The sequence below is a fragment of the Narcine bancroftii genome, chromosome 5 (assembly GCF_036971445.1).
Source record: "Narcine bancroftii isolate sNarBan1 chromosome 5, sNarBan1.hap1, whole genome shotgun sequence".
Taxonomy (NCBI): Eukaryota; Metazoa; Chordata; class Chondrichthyes; order Torpediniformes; family Narcinidae; genus Narcine; species Narcine bancroftii.
The window spans coordinates 32,042,059-32,060,394 of NC_091473.1; the positions used below are offsets into that span (position 1 = coordinate 32,042,059).

Below are 18,336 nucleotides of genomic sequence, written 5' to 3' on the forward strand. Positions count from 1 at the left end.
GTGGGGGTGGTGCTTCCCGTGCGCCGCCCACTCCAACCTGGACCAGCCTTCTCTGTGGTCCTCCCCCACCAGAGGTGTCCCTGACTAATCTATCTTTTGACCTCTCCAAAACCTTCCCCTCAGGAGAAAAGTACCGATCAAGCTGTTCATCTTATCAATGTGAGGGTGTTCAAAATGCTCAGACTGATGTGATCCCCTCACTGATTCCAGCCATCAGCATCAGCCCTTTTTTCATGCAGAAGCTGTTGTCATGAATTGTTCAGAAAACTTTGAGCATAAAAATTTTCTGCATAATTCATGACAAGAGCTGTTGCCCTGGACACGTTATGAAAAGACATTCCAGTTTAACAACGGCTGCATCCTTTGTCATGTACTTTTCAATTACAGCCTTTGTAATCGACCTTTGAAAATGAACCCGGAGCTGTGGTGTTTACTCTTCTCTAATGGTGTTTACTTTCACTAATGTCTCTTAACATGCTCAGGAAATTGTAGTTACAGTGTTGCAGATCATCCACTGGCAGAAAATATTGTATATATTTTGTAACCACTCAGCAATGACAGTGTCGCCCAGTCCTCCCATTAACAGAAAACAAATTCATCATGGGAAGGGTGGTTCAGGAGCTTTCATTTAAAAGCTACTAATTTAGCCAACTTTCAGTCCTGATTCCTGGCTATTGTTAGAGAGAACCAACACAGGCACATGTGGCACCGCAAGCAGGAATGGTGTCAGACGACAACCCAGGAAAATGGGGTGCTCCCACAAGAATACAGGCACATCATGAATGCACGCCTGCTGGCCTGTCCCTTGCCTCACCAGGCATCTGGGCTCAGTGCTGAGGTAGCACCTAAATGTGAACCCAAGGCATGGGACGCGCTAGTCAAGAGAAGGTTTTGCCACTTTATGGATGACCTTGCACTGCCTGCTCGCAGACGTTGGTGGTCAAGGTGCACACTTATGCCAACTGAGCCAGAGTGACCAGGCATGCATGTTAGTGAGCAGACAATTTTCTTTCTCTTCCTTCCTCTCTCTCACACTGGGGAGCAGTTCCCACAGCGTCCTGCTCCACTGGGAACACAACGATGCTATTTGGTTTGGGTAGGGGGGGGGGGAGGTTAGTGGGGAGGAGCTGGTGAGGCATTGTCATTGAGTTTGATAATGTCCCTTGTCCATCATATGGGTAGGCACTTATGCATACAGGTAGTCCCTGACTTACGACTGTAATGGGGACCGAAGGATTGGTTATAACTCGAGTTTGGTCATAAGTCATGGAACAGGGACCTTGGGCAGCCGACGGGGAACTCTTTATACGGAACTTTTAATATAAAATATGTACTTGTACAGTATTTTTAATTTTAAAATTATTAAATATATATAGGTCAGAGGTCAAGCCACTTGATTTGCATTTTTTTTACTTTTATAACATGTTACATAGAGTTTACTTTGAAGAAAACAGTTATTCGTTGTGTTGTATTGTTTGGCAAGTGATGTGACTTCCAAAGGGTGGAACGTTATATGTGGATTGTGGAGGAGCATGCGGCCTCCCTGTCTGCCTGGAGTATTGTGGATTGCAGATGGTCACATGCCTTTCCTGTCTGAAACTTATTTGGAGTTCGCATCACCTGCCAATCAAGGTTGGACTCCGGCCATCCATTAGTTTACAGGCAATTCCAATGCCAGATTTAGAAAATAAATAAAATAATAAATCTTCCTGTGTTATATTCAGAGCCCTACCTGCTCCAGTTAGATTCTCAGATTGAAAATTCCCATGAGTCTATGACACTACTTCTCAAAAGCCAATCATTAGTTTTGTCTCTGATCAAGATATTTAAAAACTATTAAAATGATTTGATTGAGGTAAAGATTAATACAAAAAAACTATTAACTTATTAAAAGCAAAAAAAATCAAAAACAACAAGTAAAGCAATTGAAACACTTACTGGCATGTTTTAAATGAGGATGAGTGACTCTGTTCAAATCAGTGAGGCTGACATCTACACAATGGCACACCCTGTTATCAAGTTGAGAGCTGGATGCAAAAGTGCATCACCGCCCTCTCTTCAGACTATGGTACTACCTGACCTACAGGTCATTTTAGACTCCCATGTTTCATTTGAGAAAGTTCAGAATGCAAGGGACACTATGACCGGCTGACAGCTTGAGATTCCCTGCAGAAATTGCTGGTTGCAGATCATCACAATTCAACCGCAACGTTCAATTCTCAGTCTTTTGCGAGGTGACGTATTCCTGTGGTACAGCAAGAGAAAATCTGCAATTTGCTTTATCACTGATGGGTTAAGCAGGTCTAAAGTTAGGTTAGTTGCCACTTCTACCTGACCAGGTAGAATTATGAGCCATGAATTTCAGCCAAGAGAAGGATTAAATTAATCTACAACTTTCCACAGTTGATAAGAATGTCACTTTTATATATCCAGCTGCATAGGCTAATAATGAAAAATAAAACTAGAATCAGATGGCAGCCATAGTCTGTGGATCTTACTGCCAGGAGACCAATGGAAAAATAAACAGGAAAAGGATGACAAGGGAAATTTTTAAAAAAATAAGATTCACGTGATTTTATACATTTCTATAAGACCTCGCTAATTCCAAATTCCAGCAAATACCATCCTAGACAACACAATCTCTTCATAGGCCAACCCCTTCACCCCTGGAATGAACCTGGTGAATCTCCTCTGCATTTCCTACAAAGACAGTACATCTTTTCTAGCAATGAAGGCCAACATTCCATTTGCCTTCTTGATAGACTGATGCACCTGCAAACCAACCCTTTGTGATTCATGCACAAGCATTTCCAGTCCTTCTGCACCACAGCATGTGACAATCACTTGCCATTTAAATACTAATCCATTCTTCAATTTTTCCTTCCAAAGTAGATAACCTCACATTTGCCAACATTGTACTCAATCTGCCCGATCCTTACCCACTCACTTAACCTATTTATATCTCCATACAGACTCTCCTTATCCTCTGCACAATTTACTTTTCCATTCAATTTAGTGTCATCAACAAACTTTGATTCACTACGCTCTGTTCCTTCTTCCAGAATAGTTGTAGGTCCAGCACCGAACCCTGCAGCACCCCAGTCACCACCGATTGCCAACCAGAAAAACACCCCTGCATCTCAAGTCTCTGCCTTCTATTGGTTAACCAATCCTCTATCCATGCTCATACGTCACCCCTAATTCCATGCATCATCATCTTCTATATGCCTGTTATGTGACACTTTTTCCCAACACCTTTTAGGGATCCAGATAAACCACGTCTACCTGCTACCTTCTACCTACCGTGCTTATTATATCCTCAAAGAGTTCCATTAAATTTGTCAAACAGGATCTGCCTTTACTGAATCCATGCTGTGTCTGCCTGATGGATCCATTTTGCTTTAATGATACCTTCAATCATTTTCCCAACTACAGATGTTAAACTAACTGGCCTATAATTCCTTGCTTTCTGCCCACATCCTTTTTTGAATATTGGCTTGACATTCACCATCCTCCAATCCACCAAGACATGCTGAGAGTCCAGAGAATTTTGGTAAATTATCACCAAAGCCTTGTCTATAATCACCATTTCTTTCAGTGCCCTAGGATGCATTCCATCAGGATCAGGGGATCTGTTGATTTTTAGACTCTCAAGTTTTCTGAGTATGACCTCTTTGGTGATAGCTATTACATTCCAGATCCTCACCTCCCATCAAATCCATAACATCTGTCTTTGGCATGTTTGGCGTGTCCTCCACCATGCATACCAACACAAAATAATCATTCAAAACCTCAGCCATTTCCTCATTACCCAATATCAATTCTTCCTTTTCATCTTCTCAGTGTCAATCCCTCACTTTAGCGCTTTATCAAATTACCAAAATTTACTGTCCATTTTTGTATTTTGTACTCATCTTTTCTCAGTCTACCTTCCCATTCTTCGTGATTCTTTATTGCTTCTTAAAGATTTCCCACTGTTCTGACAACTCTAAATGCACAAGTTTGATGTTTAGTTTGATACCTTCCTTGATCTCCTTAGTTATCCGAGGCTGGCTGCCCCACCCTTACTGTCCATGTTTGTTTTAAATGGAATATACTTTTGTTGAACACTGTGAAAAATCTATTTGAAAGTCCTCCACTCTTCCTCAACAATCCCTCCATATAGACTGCATTCCCAGTCTACCCAAAACAACTCCACCCACATCTTCTTATAGTTTCTCTTGTTTAGGTATAACACATTTGTTTTAGACTGAACAATTGTACCCTCCATTTACATGAAAAACTCATTCATACCATGATTACTCTTTCCAAGGGTATCTGTAATTATAAAATCACAAATTTTACCTGTCTCATTGCACAGAACCAGATCCAAAATAACATGTTCCCTTGTAGGTTCAGTAACATGCTGTTCAAGAAAGCCATCATGGATACATTTTATGAAGTCCTGCTCAAGGTTGCTCGACCAACCAGATTCACCCAATATATATGCATGTTGAAGTCCCCCATGATAAATGCTATTTCATCTGTACAAGCCTCTGATATTTCTTGGTTTATTGCCTGTGCCATTGTAATATTATTATTGGGTGGCCTATAGACAACTTCCACTAGTTAGTAATTTTCCCTTTAATATTACTAATCTCTACCCAAATGGGCTCAACATTTTGCTCCTTAGATCTTACATCATCTCTCACTACTGACCTTACCTCATCCTTAACTAAGAGCGTTTCTCCAGCTTGGATAATGGAGATTTTACTGAATATGTTAATGTTTGCTGCCTTCGTGTCTTGGGATTTAAAGTCCTCTGAGGTTTTGCATACTAGTAACAGCTTGCCTGAAATTTTCCAATGAAACATCTGCCATATTTTAAGTTTTCCTCAGTTCAAGTATTTTCTCGCTACATTGTCCATGGATTGACAGAATCGGAGGACATTTCTTGTCATTGGAGTTCTCAAAGGAACTTTTATTAAATGAATAATTTGCATTTATGGTGGAATACTGATTATTCAATGTACTTACTGTACTGAAGTAATGCAATTACTAAAAATTTAAGAATATTGGTAAGAAATCATTTTATACTAAGAGCAGTCATTGCTGAGATCTATTGACAGGGTTGTGTAAAGAACCATTCATTACAGCATATGATCAGACATTGAAATATTTGGCTGAAATCTAATTACCTTGTGAATTTTATCATTAGACAGTGAATTCTCTTTGGAGAGGAAAAAAGCTGTAATGAAAAATGAACCATGTAATTAACACATTTTATTACTTTCATTGGTGCTACCAATTTGATACTAAATATATAATTTGTAAAAATATAAATTTTTCTTCCATTCTTATTATTTATTTATGGTACTGTAGTGGGTTCTTCGGTTAAGCCGCAAAACTCTTTTATTTAGACTTTACAGGCTTCTTTTATATGCGTCATGTCCCGGACTCCACAGGACGGGATGGGACATCACTATGAGTTTGCTGCCGATCCACGGGACCAGCAGATTTAAATTAAGCACCTTGAGCATCCCGCGCCTTCCAGCAGAAGACTCTGTAAATGAATGTGCCATTACTTGGCATGCAGCACCACGCGCGTGCAGTCCATTAAATGGGTGAGTACCCAGCTGTCATGGCTCCACACGCCCGCCGAAGAATTGCACCGGCGACGGTTCGCAATACCGCGCTCTGCTCACTCATCCCGCTACACGGCCTGCAAACTCATAATGATGTGTCACCCTGTCTCGTGGAGCTTGGGATGTGAGGTATATAAAAGAAAGTCTAAAGTCTAAATAAAACCTTGTGTTGCTTAACCTGTTGCGTGTGTGTGTATTGTTTTAGTAGTTCTACCAAAGTAGCCGCTATAGTACATCATTTTCTGGCCATGAGATTTTCCAGTTTTGTTCAGCAAGGCTGACTGAATAATCAAAGTGCATGGCAAAGATCAGTTTCTAATTAAATCTTTCATATTTTATATATGACACAAAACATATCAAAAATAAATATTGTCAATGGTTTTGCCATACTAGCTGTCCCTCAATCGTCTTCAGTTAAAATAGTGCAAGTGTGTTCTAAGTCAAAGTTAACTCAAGAAATGCAAGTTTGATCTTTATGCCACCTGACCCAATTCTTCTATGCATGTTCCTTGCAATAGTTCTATTCTTTCAGCATTGGAGTCCACTACCTTCCCCCCTCGCCCTCCCCACCACCCCAAGAGGGGGGTGAATCTCTGGAATTCACTGCCCATTTGGAGCAGTGGAGGTCATCTCAGTAAGCATCTTTTAGAGAAGGTTGGATAGATTTTTACAAAGTAGAAGAATTAAGGGATATGGGGAAAAGGCAGGTAGGTGGAGATGACCCTATCATCAGATCAGCCATGATCTCACTGAATGGCAGAACAATCTCAATGGGCTGATTGGCCTACTCCTGCTCCTAATTTTTATGTTCTTGTATTCAATGCATTAAACATGTCATTTTGGATTTATTGGCCTTCTGAAAAGTGAGTCTGCATGATCTATACTGACTAGTCTACAGTAAATGTGGAATATAATATTAACCAAAAAATTCATGTTGTCTCTTCCACTAGTTTTAGGAGAATCTCAGAACTACTCTGTATTAAGCTCTAATGGATAAACCATGTAATTCTTTGAACCCATCTCAAAGAGTGGTAAAGATTTGTGCAGCCTCTTCTTATGGTAATACCCCTTCCTAGGCTGCAGCCATCTGCTTTCAGTGGAAACTCTGGTTCAGCACAAAATAACTGCAAATTTAAACGAACAGCGAAGGACTTGATAAAATAAAAGAAAAAATTATTTGTTGTCCCAGCACTTCTTACTTTGGGTTCCAATCATAAAGGCTTCCCACATTATGTGTTGTGAGAACATTGCAGAGAATTATGTTCACAGTATGCAGTCCTTTAAGTGGTACAGCAATACCCATCAATCAATCAATCTTGGTCTTCTGGTCATTGGACAGTGCAAGATGGTGGGCTTCATAGGTCATGATGGAATAGAAGCTCCACTCACTATAAATAGTTACTAATGGATGCTGCAATCCTCTGGCTATGCTGGAAACAGGATCCTCATTGGTCTAGTCATTAAGTGAGTGGTCAAGCGTCTGACAGATGGAGTACAATGTTGGTAAATGTAAGGTTATCCACATTGGAAGGAATAATGGAAGATCAGAGTATTATTTAAATGGCAAGCGATTGCAGCGTGCTGCCATTCAGAAGGACTTGGGAATGCTTGTGCATGAATCACAAATGGTTGGTTAGCAGGTGCAGCAGGCTCTCAGAAGGAGCTGTCAGAAGGATATCAAATGGAATGTTGGTCCTTGTTGCTAGAGGGATTGAATTTAGGAGCAGGGAAGTTATACTAGTGAGGCTGCATCTGGAGTATTGTGTCCAGTTCTGGTCTCCTTATACGAGGAAGGATATACTGGCTTTGGAGGCGGTTCACCAGGTTGATTTTAGAGATAAGGGGTTAGCCTCTGAAGAGATATCAAGTGGTCTGGGACTGTAATCACTGGAATTTAGAAGAATAAGAGGGGATCTTATAGAAACATAAAATTATGAAAGGCATTGGTAAGTTAAAGGTAGGAGAGTGGTTTCCATTGGTGGGGGAGACCAGAACTAGGGGACATAGCCTCAAAATTCAGGGTATTAAATTTAGGACAGAGATGAGAAGGAACTGATTTTCCTAGAAGGTGGTGAATCTGTGGAATTTGCTGTCCATGGAAGCAATGGAGGCAATCTCAATAAATATATTTAAGACAAGGCTCGATAGATTTATACATAGTAAGGGAATTAAGGGATTATGGTGAAAAGGCAGGTAGGTAGAGATGAGTCTATCATCAGATCAGCCATGATCACATTGAATGGTGGAGTAGGCTCAACTGGCTGGATGAGCTACTCTTGCTTGTATGAAATTAGAGTCATAGAGAAAGAGTTCTAGACCATAGGAATAGGCCTTTCTGGCCAACATCCATGTCGCTCAAGCTCGTCCCACTTGCATGTGTTCAGCTCATATCCCTCTAAACCTCACCTATCCATGTATCTGCTTCTATCACTTACAATGACAGCTCATTCCATGGAGCCACTGCCCTCTGGGTGAAGAAGCTGCCCCTCAGGACCCATTTAAATCTTTCCCCTCTCAACTCAAAACAATGCTCTCTAGTATTAGATTCCCCAACCTCGGAAAAAAGGCTCTGATTAAAAACATGATAACATGATCTATGCTCACATGATTTTGTAAACCTCAATTAGGTGCCCCTTCAGACTCTTACATTCCAGAGAGAAAAAATAATCCCCAGCATATCCAGCCTCTCCTTATAATTAAAGCCTATCCTGAGAATGCAACATTTTGGAAATCCAAGCAAACTTAAGAAAATTTTGTTCTTGAGTTTTATTACTTATTTTGATGCCCCCCCAAAAAAATACATATATATATATATATATATATATATATATATATTCTGTTTGTAATACTTGTTCATTGATTTAGGATCATACAGAATAATGTGGACATCTGAGACCTCACATCACAAGATGACCCTAATTCATGCATACTTCAATAACAGCATATTTAGATTGCAAGGAATGTGATGATTCTTTGCAACACCACTCTCCATTTCCACTAGAATTCAACATAGCAAAACCTGCTGAATGAAAGAGAATAATTTGATCTTGACTGCTGCACATCCAATGTATATATCAGACACTGGCAATTGACATTTGACAAGTTTCATGCTATTTGATTCAAAAAAAATCAATCATTTTCAAATTAAATTGATATCTCCTGCACTCAATCTTTTCAAAAACAACAAATTAGCATTATCATCAATAAATCCTTTGGTAATTTATTTTCTGCTCATTAAATTTGGGACATCAACAAGCCATGGGATGAGGGGGAAATTGGCTGAAATTTACCAATGTAACAAAATAATCTGCCATCATTTTAAACCAGGGAAGACAACTTTTTTTTTGCAAACTTATAGGTAAGCAAGGACAATTTTGAGATTGTTAGCCATTTCAAAATGTACTGCACAGCATTGGATTGAGCCAAAATTCAATGATGTTTGTGCAAAAATTGGACTCTGTTCCATACACAATATTGCAAAGTATCAGATAGTAATTGAAAACATTTGGCCACATACTAATTCAAAGTTATGTGATATGTTGCATTTTTGACCTGATTTATGTTTCAACAAGCTTTAAATGAGGAATGTTTGTGGAAAACCCCATGTGTTCTTACATTATCAAATTCCTTTGTGATTTCATTTTGAATAGCCCACAAGTATATGGGCTGAATCATATTTAATGACATGCAATAAAAATCTAATACACAGGAAATTACTAAAGACATACATGTTTATATTTTATGCATGAGCAGAAAGCTCATCACAAAAAAGACAACATATAATCTGGCAGAATACTGACTGGAAAGAGGCTATTGATCCATGCCATTCCCCATACTTCTATGAGCACAGATGAGAGCGTCCTATCTGGCTGCATCATTGCATGGTATGGTAGCTGAAGAGCATCAGACTGGAAGTCAATGCAGAGGATCACTGAAACAGTGGAGTTCACTGGCGTATCCTGTTCCTCCATTGACAACATTGCTTAAATAGGACTCAGAATTAATGAGAATCTCTACCAACCATCTTTGAGCTTCTACCATCAGGAAGGAGGCTCAGGAGCATCAGTATGAAAACTGCCAGGCTGGGAAATAGCTTCTTCGCACAGGCTATGAGATTGATGAACGATATCGTGTACCCTTGGGTCTCTTGAAAATGAAATGAGTGAATGCTTCCAAAATATTTCTACATCTTTATTTTATATATCTTTATCTATATATGTGATTATTATCTGCTGTGCATTATGCATCATGGTCTGAAGAATACCATTTTATCTGGTTGGAAATGAACATCAAATGACAATATTGACAATTGCAAATGATAAATAACATTATGTTTAAGATGAGCAACTTTTGCAGAACTTTACAGAATCACGATTACCAAATATATAACAACCTAATCAGAAGTAACAATACTGTTCGATGTGGAAAGAATTGTTCGGAATTTTTTTTTTTAACTTTTAAACTTTTAATAAAATTAAAGCAATATATTTGGTAATCTGGAAATCTTGTCTTTTAGGAATCTTTTAAATTTTACTATGATCATTTGAAATCATATACTTCAAGTATGACTTGCGTGATCAGTCCAATTATGCTTTGTCATGTTTCCTCCTACTTGTCATCCTAGCTGAACATATTTTTTAAATGAATATCCAAGACATTTTCCAAAAAGATTAACCATGAGCTTGCACAAGAGTATCCATATGCATTTCCTGCAATGTAGACATGTAATTGTTTAATAACTAGGATTTTCATGCTTGTGACTTGATCTCCTCCGTAATGGTACTGTTGCTGAACGCTAACTCCCTCATTACAAAAAATACAAACACCCAACCTTTTACATCATTGTTCTTAAGATGTGATGCAAGACACTCCACGCAATCAGTGGATATCATCCATGAATAATAACTGTTTGCTATACAGTTCCTTTAATAACTTCAAGTACTTTCTTAAATGTTTCAAGACTTTGCATTTTTGCATAGATCCAAAATATTATGGACTCCATTTGCTTGTTGATACTTCCCAAGTGTTTGGATTGTGAAGCACTAAAAGTGTCAGGGCAATGTCAAATTAAAATTTTCTGTATTATTACATCATACAAGTCCTGAACGTGACAGCATAATTTTGTTAAAGTCATGCAGCAATGTTTTGAGATGTGCAGATTAATGTTGAAAGATCTGGCTCCTGTCATTGATTCAACATTCCTTAATAAGCTGTGCTACTTCAGTCTCCTGCAGCTCAATGAAGGGAAACAAGCTGAGCTGACTCAAGATGATCACCAACATGCCCAAATGTAAAAGAACTTGAAAATCTCGAGCTTCATTTTAAATGTGAACTCATCTGATTAAAAATAAAGCTATTCAGTTACGCGCTACATAACGTCCGATTGCATAAATGTCTGTTCAGAAATCCTGATCGGAGAACAGGACATAGTGGATGCATCTCTCTCATAACTGAACTTGTTCAATTCACTCAGTGATCCTCTCAGTCACAGCCATTGTTTGACAAGAAGTATTTTGCAGTAGTGACACATACATTGATAGAACTGCTCCCTTAAGACTGAAGAACTCTGGGCATCCAGCAGAAGTATTGCAGAAAATGAGTCCAAGTCCATTTCTCAAAGGCTTCATGTTCCAGTACAAATTTTATGATGTTTTAAGCTGAGACCTAGCAGGTGAAAATGTGCTGCAACAATTATTCTAATACAGGAATTCCACAGCACCAAATGTTGCTGTCATGCAATGGTTTAATTACCCTGACACCCATACCACTTCTAATCACCTGTCATTTGTATATAATATGGTGTTTGTACAATGTCAAAATCGCATAACATCCTATTTCACAGAATACATCTTGGACATTATGCCACGCATGACTGTAATTACCAGTAGTTTATTATGATTAGTTCACAAATATTCTAGTTGTTCTAAAAAAAAATTCAGCATGGCATTTTACTTTTTTCTGTTCTTACCTTTATTTAATACACTAATGTTTGAAATGGTTTTGCTTCATTGCTTACCACGAGAAATAAAGTTTTTTTTTAATCTGATGATATCACAGGGTAATGGAGATCAGGAATCTTTCTGATTTCAGTCAACATAAAATTTTCATGACAGACATCAGAAGATCTTTGTGGAAGTTTGCCTTTGAGGTCATTGACAAGGATTTCTTACTCACCAAATATAGTAGTAGAGTTGAATTTGCATTATCCAATTCAAAATACCAAAAATTAGAGAAAATAGAGAATTAGAGAAAAATCTTTTTTTGTACAAGACTATTGGAAGCTGCTCAATGTGCTTGCTTCCTTTTAATAGCCTTGGTCAAGTTTCTGAGATCTTGAACACAAGCACAATTTAGCAAAACACAAAAGTCTGTAGACACCGTGGATGAAAAAAAAACACAATGTCATAAAAATTCAGTAGGTCAAACAGTGTACATTATGGAGCAAAGATAAAGATACATAAGCAATGTTTCAGGCTTGAGCCTTTCATCAAAGCCCGAAACATTGGTTATGTATCTTTATCTTTGCTCTATAAAGTACACTTTTTGACCTGCTGAGCTTCTCCAGTATTGTGTTTTCACATATCACAATTACCAGTAATCTTTACGTTAACAACAGCTGCTAGATTTTACAACTCTATTGAGAACATTTAAAGAAAACTGACAATATTCTACAAAATTAATTCATTTTAAAAAAATTATCCACAATCCAAAATTACTTGTCTTTGTTGTATTAGTTTACTAATTCTAAGATTCTGTTATTCAGAAAAAAAAATTTACTCTTGAATTTGTTCCAAATATTCTTGTGTAAATATTCCATGCTATTCACACCTCTCAATTTTCATAAATTCCACATATTCTCATGTCTAAAAGTGTTGAACAACTTTTGGCACCACAACTGATTGGCAATTCATGGAATGTAATAGGAAAGACACTTTCCTTTTATTGATGTGTCTGTTTTCATGTGTCCTGTCCCATTTATTTCATCCAACATGGTTTAAGAGTATGTACTAATTGTTTGCAATCTTGCTTAAATGTAATATCAACATGTTTCTTTGACCAGGTTGTTCATAATTAGTACTACCTATTATTCTATTGGGCTAGCACTTCAGAAGCCTTAAGTGATAATTCAGACACTTAAATATTTTTGAATGTGGATAATGGCATGTGGGTCAATCATTAAAAGGAGATTGGAAAATTCAATCTTCATCAATGCAATATTATTCCTTTTGAATGCAGTATTTTTTTCTGATCAGCAAAATTCAGTCAACACAAATAAAACACAGTTCTATAATTCTCATTATTTTCACCTGGACCAGTATGGCCAAAATATTTAACTTATAAATGGCCCATTTCAACTCTGTCCAATTGTGTTTAATCACAAAATATATTTAATTATGCTAGTTTATTCTGTTCCTTAATTATTGGTTTGAATATTATCTAATGGGACAAGTGTTCAAATCATTAATGACGCAAGATAAACCCTGTCAGTAACCTTAAAGCTGAACAGCAATCCTGCAACGGGTGCCAAATGTGCTTCATCACAGGCACAGAATGAACATTTCTACCTACAACTCTTCAGGGGCAGTAATTTGTCAATTTGATCAGTTCATGCTCTGATTCGGTCACCTTCTATTCAAAACTGCCTTTCAATATTGTTACACTTTCCATTAAAGAGCATACCTTTGAACAGATTAGTCACATTCACATTGAATATTACTTACAGGAAATTGATTTTCGGTGTTTGTCCATCTTTTCTGGCACCTGAATGTCGAACATTCCGGGTGTTATAACTTGCGATCCTCCTTGAAGCAATATTCACCAAAATCTGAGTCATGGAATCATAGAATCATATAGCACCATCACAGACCCTTGAACCATCTGACCCTGCGTCACATCAATCGCCCATTCACAGTAATGCTATACTAATCTCATTTTATCCCCACATTCTCATCAACACACCATTCACAAACATGCTGGTGATAATTTACAGGAATCATTTAAAGTTAGAACCCGCACAACTTTAAAATGTGGGAACAAAATGCTCTTCATAAGAAAGCCAGAATTTACTGTCAAATGTTTAAAACTAAATTTTTTAAAATTGTATTTCTTAATGACCATAATCTACTAGTCCTTGATACACTAACCCATATCCAGTGAGGTTTTCATCCATCTTTGATGGAAGAAAGAGGTCATCATTGCATTCAATTACCACAAGTAATGAGTGTAAACTTTTTCAACATCTTTTGCTCTATTCAAAAACCAACAAATTGTTATTTAACTTTAAATGCCAAATTTGAAAGTCAAAAATTTACCCATCTTGTGCTGGTAGAGAAGAACCATACAAGTTCCAAAAACCAGAGCACCATGGCACTAACCAATTTGATTTCCTTGACACTCAATATAATTTTCATAGGTACATTTTGGACATTATTGGAAGTACATGATTATTCAAAAATGTGGTAATCTGATGATGCAAGTCAGGAATGAAATTCTGGGTTTTTTAAAAATTATATATATCCATTTATTTATCTATCTGTTTATTTATTTATTTTAAAATTGGATGCAGAATTGAATTGACAGTAGAGAGTCAGAGGGTGGGGCAAGAATCTGTGCTGAGTCCACTGTTGTTGGTATCTCCATTCACATCACATGGTTAGAGTAGAGGTTAGAGCAACACTGTTTGAGCACTAGCAACTGGGCTTTGAGTCCGACACTCAGAAATTTGTACATTTTCCCATGTCTATATATTTCGGTTTCTTCCCACATTCAAAAGCACACACAGGGTTGGTAAGTTAATTGGTCACCGGGGTGTATTTTGGTGACAGGGGGCTTATGGGCCAGAAGGGCCCATACACTAAATTACATTAAAAAGTAATTAGCATAGCAAGTAAGTTTGCAGATTACATCAAAATTGATGGACAATAGTGGACAATAAAAAAGGATATGCGAGATGGCAACTGGATCTAGATAACTGGGAAAGTGGGTCAAGGAATGGCAGATGTAATTTAACCTGAACAAGTGTGAGGTGATAGAATTGTGAAATTCAACTGCTGACCAGAACTCAATACTGCCACTTGACGTAAAAATGCCATTACAATCAATGCCGGGGGAGGGGGGGGGGGGGCAGGAGTGGGAAGTCATCAATGACCAAAAATTGAATTATCAACAGAGGTACCCGGTTGTAAGCAAAGGCTAGAGGTTGCATTATGTCACATCATGACTCACCAAATCCTATCTGTCATTTACGAGATAGCTTTTTAGATCAGCTTGTTGATGAACCCACATGGTTGTTCTGGATTGGGTGTTGTGTAATGCACCAGAGGTAATTAGAGAGTAACATAAAGGGACAAAGTGGGGGACAGTGATCACAATATGAATGAGTTCAATTTGAGATTTAACAAGGAGAATCTAAAGTCAGATGTGTTGGAATTTCAGTAGAGTAAAGGGAATTACAGTGGCATGAGAGAAGAAATGGCCTAAGTAGATGGGAAGTGGGCACAAGTAGGGAAGATAGCAAAGCACCAATGGAGGGAGTTTCTGCAAGAAATGAGTAAGGTGTAGGATAAATACATACCAACAAAGAGGAAATATTCAAATAGAAAAATGTAAAAACCTTAGCTGACAAGGGAAGTCAAACCCAACATAAAAACAAAAGAGAGGGGATAGAAGGAAGCAAAAATTAGTGGGAAGATAGAGGATTGGAAAGTTTTTAAAAACTTGCAGAAGGTTACTTCAAAAGGAGAGAAAAGATGAAGTATGAAAATAGGCTAGCAAAAATAATATCAAAGAGGACAAAAAAAGCTTTTTCAAGTATATAAAGAGCAGTGTCGTAAATATAAGACCACTAGAAAATGATGCTGGAGAAATAATGGGGACAAGGAGATGGCAGAGGAACTCAATGAGTACTTTGCATCAGTCTTCCCTGTGGAAGACATTAGTTGTGTGCCATATGTCGAAATATTCTCGGCGACACTAGGTATTATTCTATTTAGTAGAATCCTAGCGAAGATTTTGCCTGCAATGGAGAGCAACATGATTCCCCTGTAGTTTGAGCAGTCTGATTTCTCGCCTTTGTTTTTGTACAGGGTGATGATGGTGGCATCACGAAGATCCTGAGGCAGTTTTCCTTGGTCCCAACAAAGCTTGAAAAACTCATGCAGTTTGGCATGCAGAGTTTTGCCGCCAGCCTTCCAGACCTCTGGGGGGGATTCCATCCATACCTGCTGCTTTGCCACTTTTCAGTTGTTCGATTGCCTTATATGTCTCATCCAGGGTGAGGACCTCATCCAGCTCTAGCCTTAGGGGCTGTTGAGGGAGCTGGAGCAGGGCGGAATCTTGGACTGAGCGGTTGGCACTGAAAAGAGATTGGAAGTGTTCTGACCATCGGTTGAGGATGGAGATCTTGTCGCTGAGGAGGACTTTGCCGTCTGAGCTGCGCAGCGGGCTTTGGACTTGGGGTGAGGGGCCGTACACAGCCTTTAGAGCCTTGTAGAAACCCCTGAAGTCGCGAATGTCCGCGCTGAGCTGGGTTCGTTTGGCGAGGCTAGTCCACCACTCATTTTGGATCTCCCGGAGTTTGCGCTGCAGATGGCTGCATGCGCGACGGAAGGCTTGTTTCTTCTCTGGACAGGACAGCTTTGTAAGGTGAGCCTAGTGGGCAGCTCGCTTCTTTGTCAGCAGCTCCTGGATTTCCTGGTTGTTTTCGTCAAACCAGTCCTTTTTTTTCCTGGAGGTTAAGCCCAGTACCTCTTCAGTGGATTGCAGTATGGTAGTCTTCAACTGATCCCAGAGGGTTTCAGGGGACGGGTCCGTGAGGTGGGTTGCGTCGTCGAGCTTTGCTTTGAGGTTTGCCTGGAAGTTTCCTCTCGCTTCGTCTGACTGTAGGTTTCCAACATTGAACCTCTTTCTGGGGGCTTTACTGTTCCTGGGCTTTGGCTTGAAGTGAAGGTTGAGCTTGCAGCGAACCAGCCGGTGCTCAGTGTGGCATTCCGCGCTGGGCATGACCCTGGTGTGGAGCACATCTCGTTTGTCACTTTCTCGCACCAGGATGTAGTCCAGGAGGTGCCAGTGTTTGGATCGGGGATGCATCCAGGTGGTCTTAAGGCTGTCCCTCTGCTGAAAAAGGGTGTTTGTAATGACAAGCCGCTGTTCTGCGCAGAGCTCCAACAGGAGGCGCCCATTGTCGTTGCACTTGCCGACGCCATGCTTGCACAGTGCGGCTTTCGCGCTTTCGCGCAAACAGAGGAACTACTGACATGGTCTTTGCCCTCAGACAGCTCCAAGAAAAGTGCAGAGAACAAAACAAAGGACTCTACATCACCTTTGTTGACCTCACCAAAGCCTTCGACACCGTGAGCAGGAAAGGGCTTTGGCAAATACTAGAGCGCATCGGATGTCCCCCAAAGTTCCTCAACATGATTATCCCACTGCACGAAAACCAACAAGGTTGGGTCAGATACAGCAATGAGCTCTCTGAACCCTTCTCCATTAACAATGGCGTTAAGCAAGGCTGTGTTCTCGCACCAACCCTCTTTTCAATCTTCTTCAGCATGATGCTGACGCTGTTTACATCCAGTACCGCACGGATGGCAGTCTCTTCAATCTGAGGCGCCTGCAAGCTCACACCAAGACACAAGAGAAACTTGTCCGTGAACTACTCTTTGCAGACGATGCCGCTTTAGTTGCCCATTCAGAGCCAGCTCTTCAGCACTTTACGTCCTGCTTTGTGGAAACTGCCAAAATGTTTGGCCTGGAAGTCAGCCTGAAGAAAACTGAGGTCCTCCATCAGCCAGCTCCCCACCATGACTACCAGCCCCCCCACATCTCCATCGGGCACACAAAACTCAAAACGGTCAACCAGTTTACCTATCTCGGCTGCACCATTTCATCAGATGCAAGGATCAACAATGAGATAGACAACAGACTCGCCAAGGCAAATAGCGCCTTTGGAAGACTACACAAAAGAGTCTGGAAAAACAACCAACTGAAAAACCTCACAAAGATAAGCGTATACAGAGCCGTTGTCATACCCACACTCCTGTTCGGCTCCGAATCATAGGTACTCTACCGGCATCACCTACGGCTCCTAGAACGCTTCCACCAGCGTTGTCTCCGCTCCATCCTCAACATCCATTGGAGCGCTTTCATCCCTAACGTCGAAGTACTCGAGATGGCAGAGGTCGACAGCATCGAGTCCACGCTGCTGAAGATCCAGCTGCGCTGGGTGGGTCACGTCTCCAGAATGGAGGACCATCGCCTTCCCAAGATCGTGTTATATGGCGAGCTCTCCACTGGCCACCGTGACAGAGGTGCACCAAAGAAAAGGTACAAGGACTGCCTAAAGAAATCTCTTGGTGCCTGCCACATTGACCACCGCCAGTAGGCTGATATCGCCTCAAACCGTGCATCTTGGCGCCTCACAGTTTGGCGGGCAGCAACCTCCTTTGAAGAAGACCGCAAAGCCCACCTCACTGACAAAAGGCAAAGGAGGAAAAACCCAACACCCAACCCCAACCAACCAATTTTCCCCTGCAGCTGCTGCAACTGTGTCTGCCTGTCCCGCATCGGACTTGTCAGCCACCAACGAGCCTGCAGCTGACGTGGACTTTTACCCCCTCCATAAATCTTCGTCCGTGAAGCCAAGCCAAAGAAGATATGTCGAAAGGAAATTTCTATTTCAAGGGCGAAGGTACTCAGAAAACTGAATGGTCTC

The 18,336-nt window shown here is 40.0% G+C and overlaps 1 protein-coding gene across 8 annotated transcripts in view; it reads right to left on the bottom strand.

Annotated features, from left to right (window-relative positions):
* The window catches only part of LOC138763236 (microphthalmia-associated transcription factor-like), a 296,887-nt gene that overhangs the window by 237,836 nt on the left and 40,715 nt on the right, over positions 1-18,336 (bottom strand). For 4 of the 8 annotated variants that reach the window (XM_069937072.1, XM_069937068.1, XM_069937067.1 and 1 more), the window contains one exon: positions 13,346-13,426. The exons of 3 other annotated variants lie outside the window; for them this stretch is intronic. In XM_069937072.1, coding sequence (XP_069793173.1) covers positions 13,346-13,426 — 81 coding nt within the window. Of the gene's footprint in view, positions 1-5,177; positions 5,228-13,345; positions 13,450-18,336 lie in introns of all 8 variants that reach the window. One more of the 8 variants, XM_069937074.1, reaches the window with a different exon arrangement.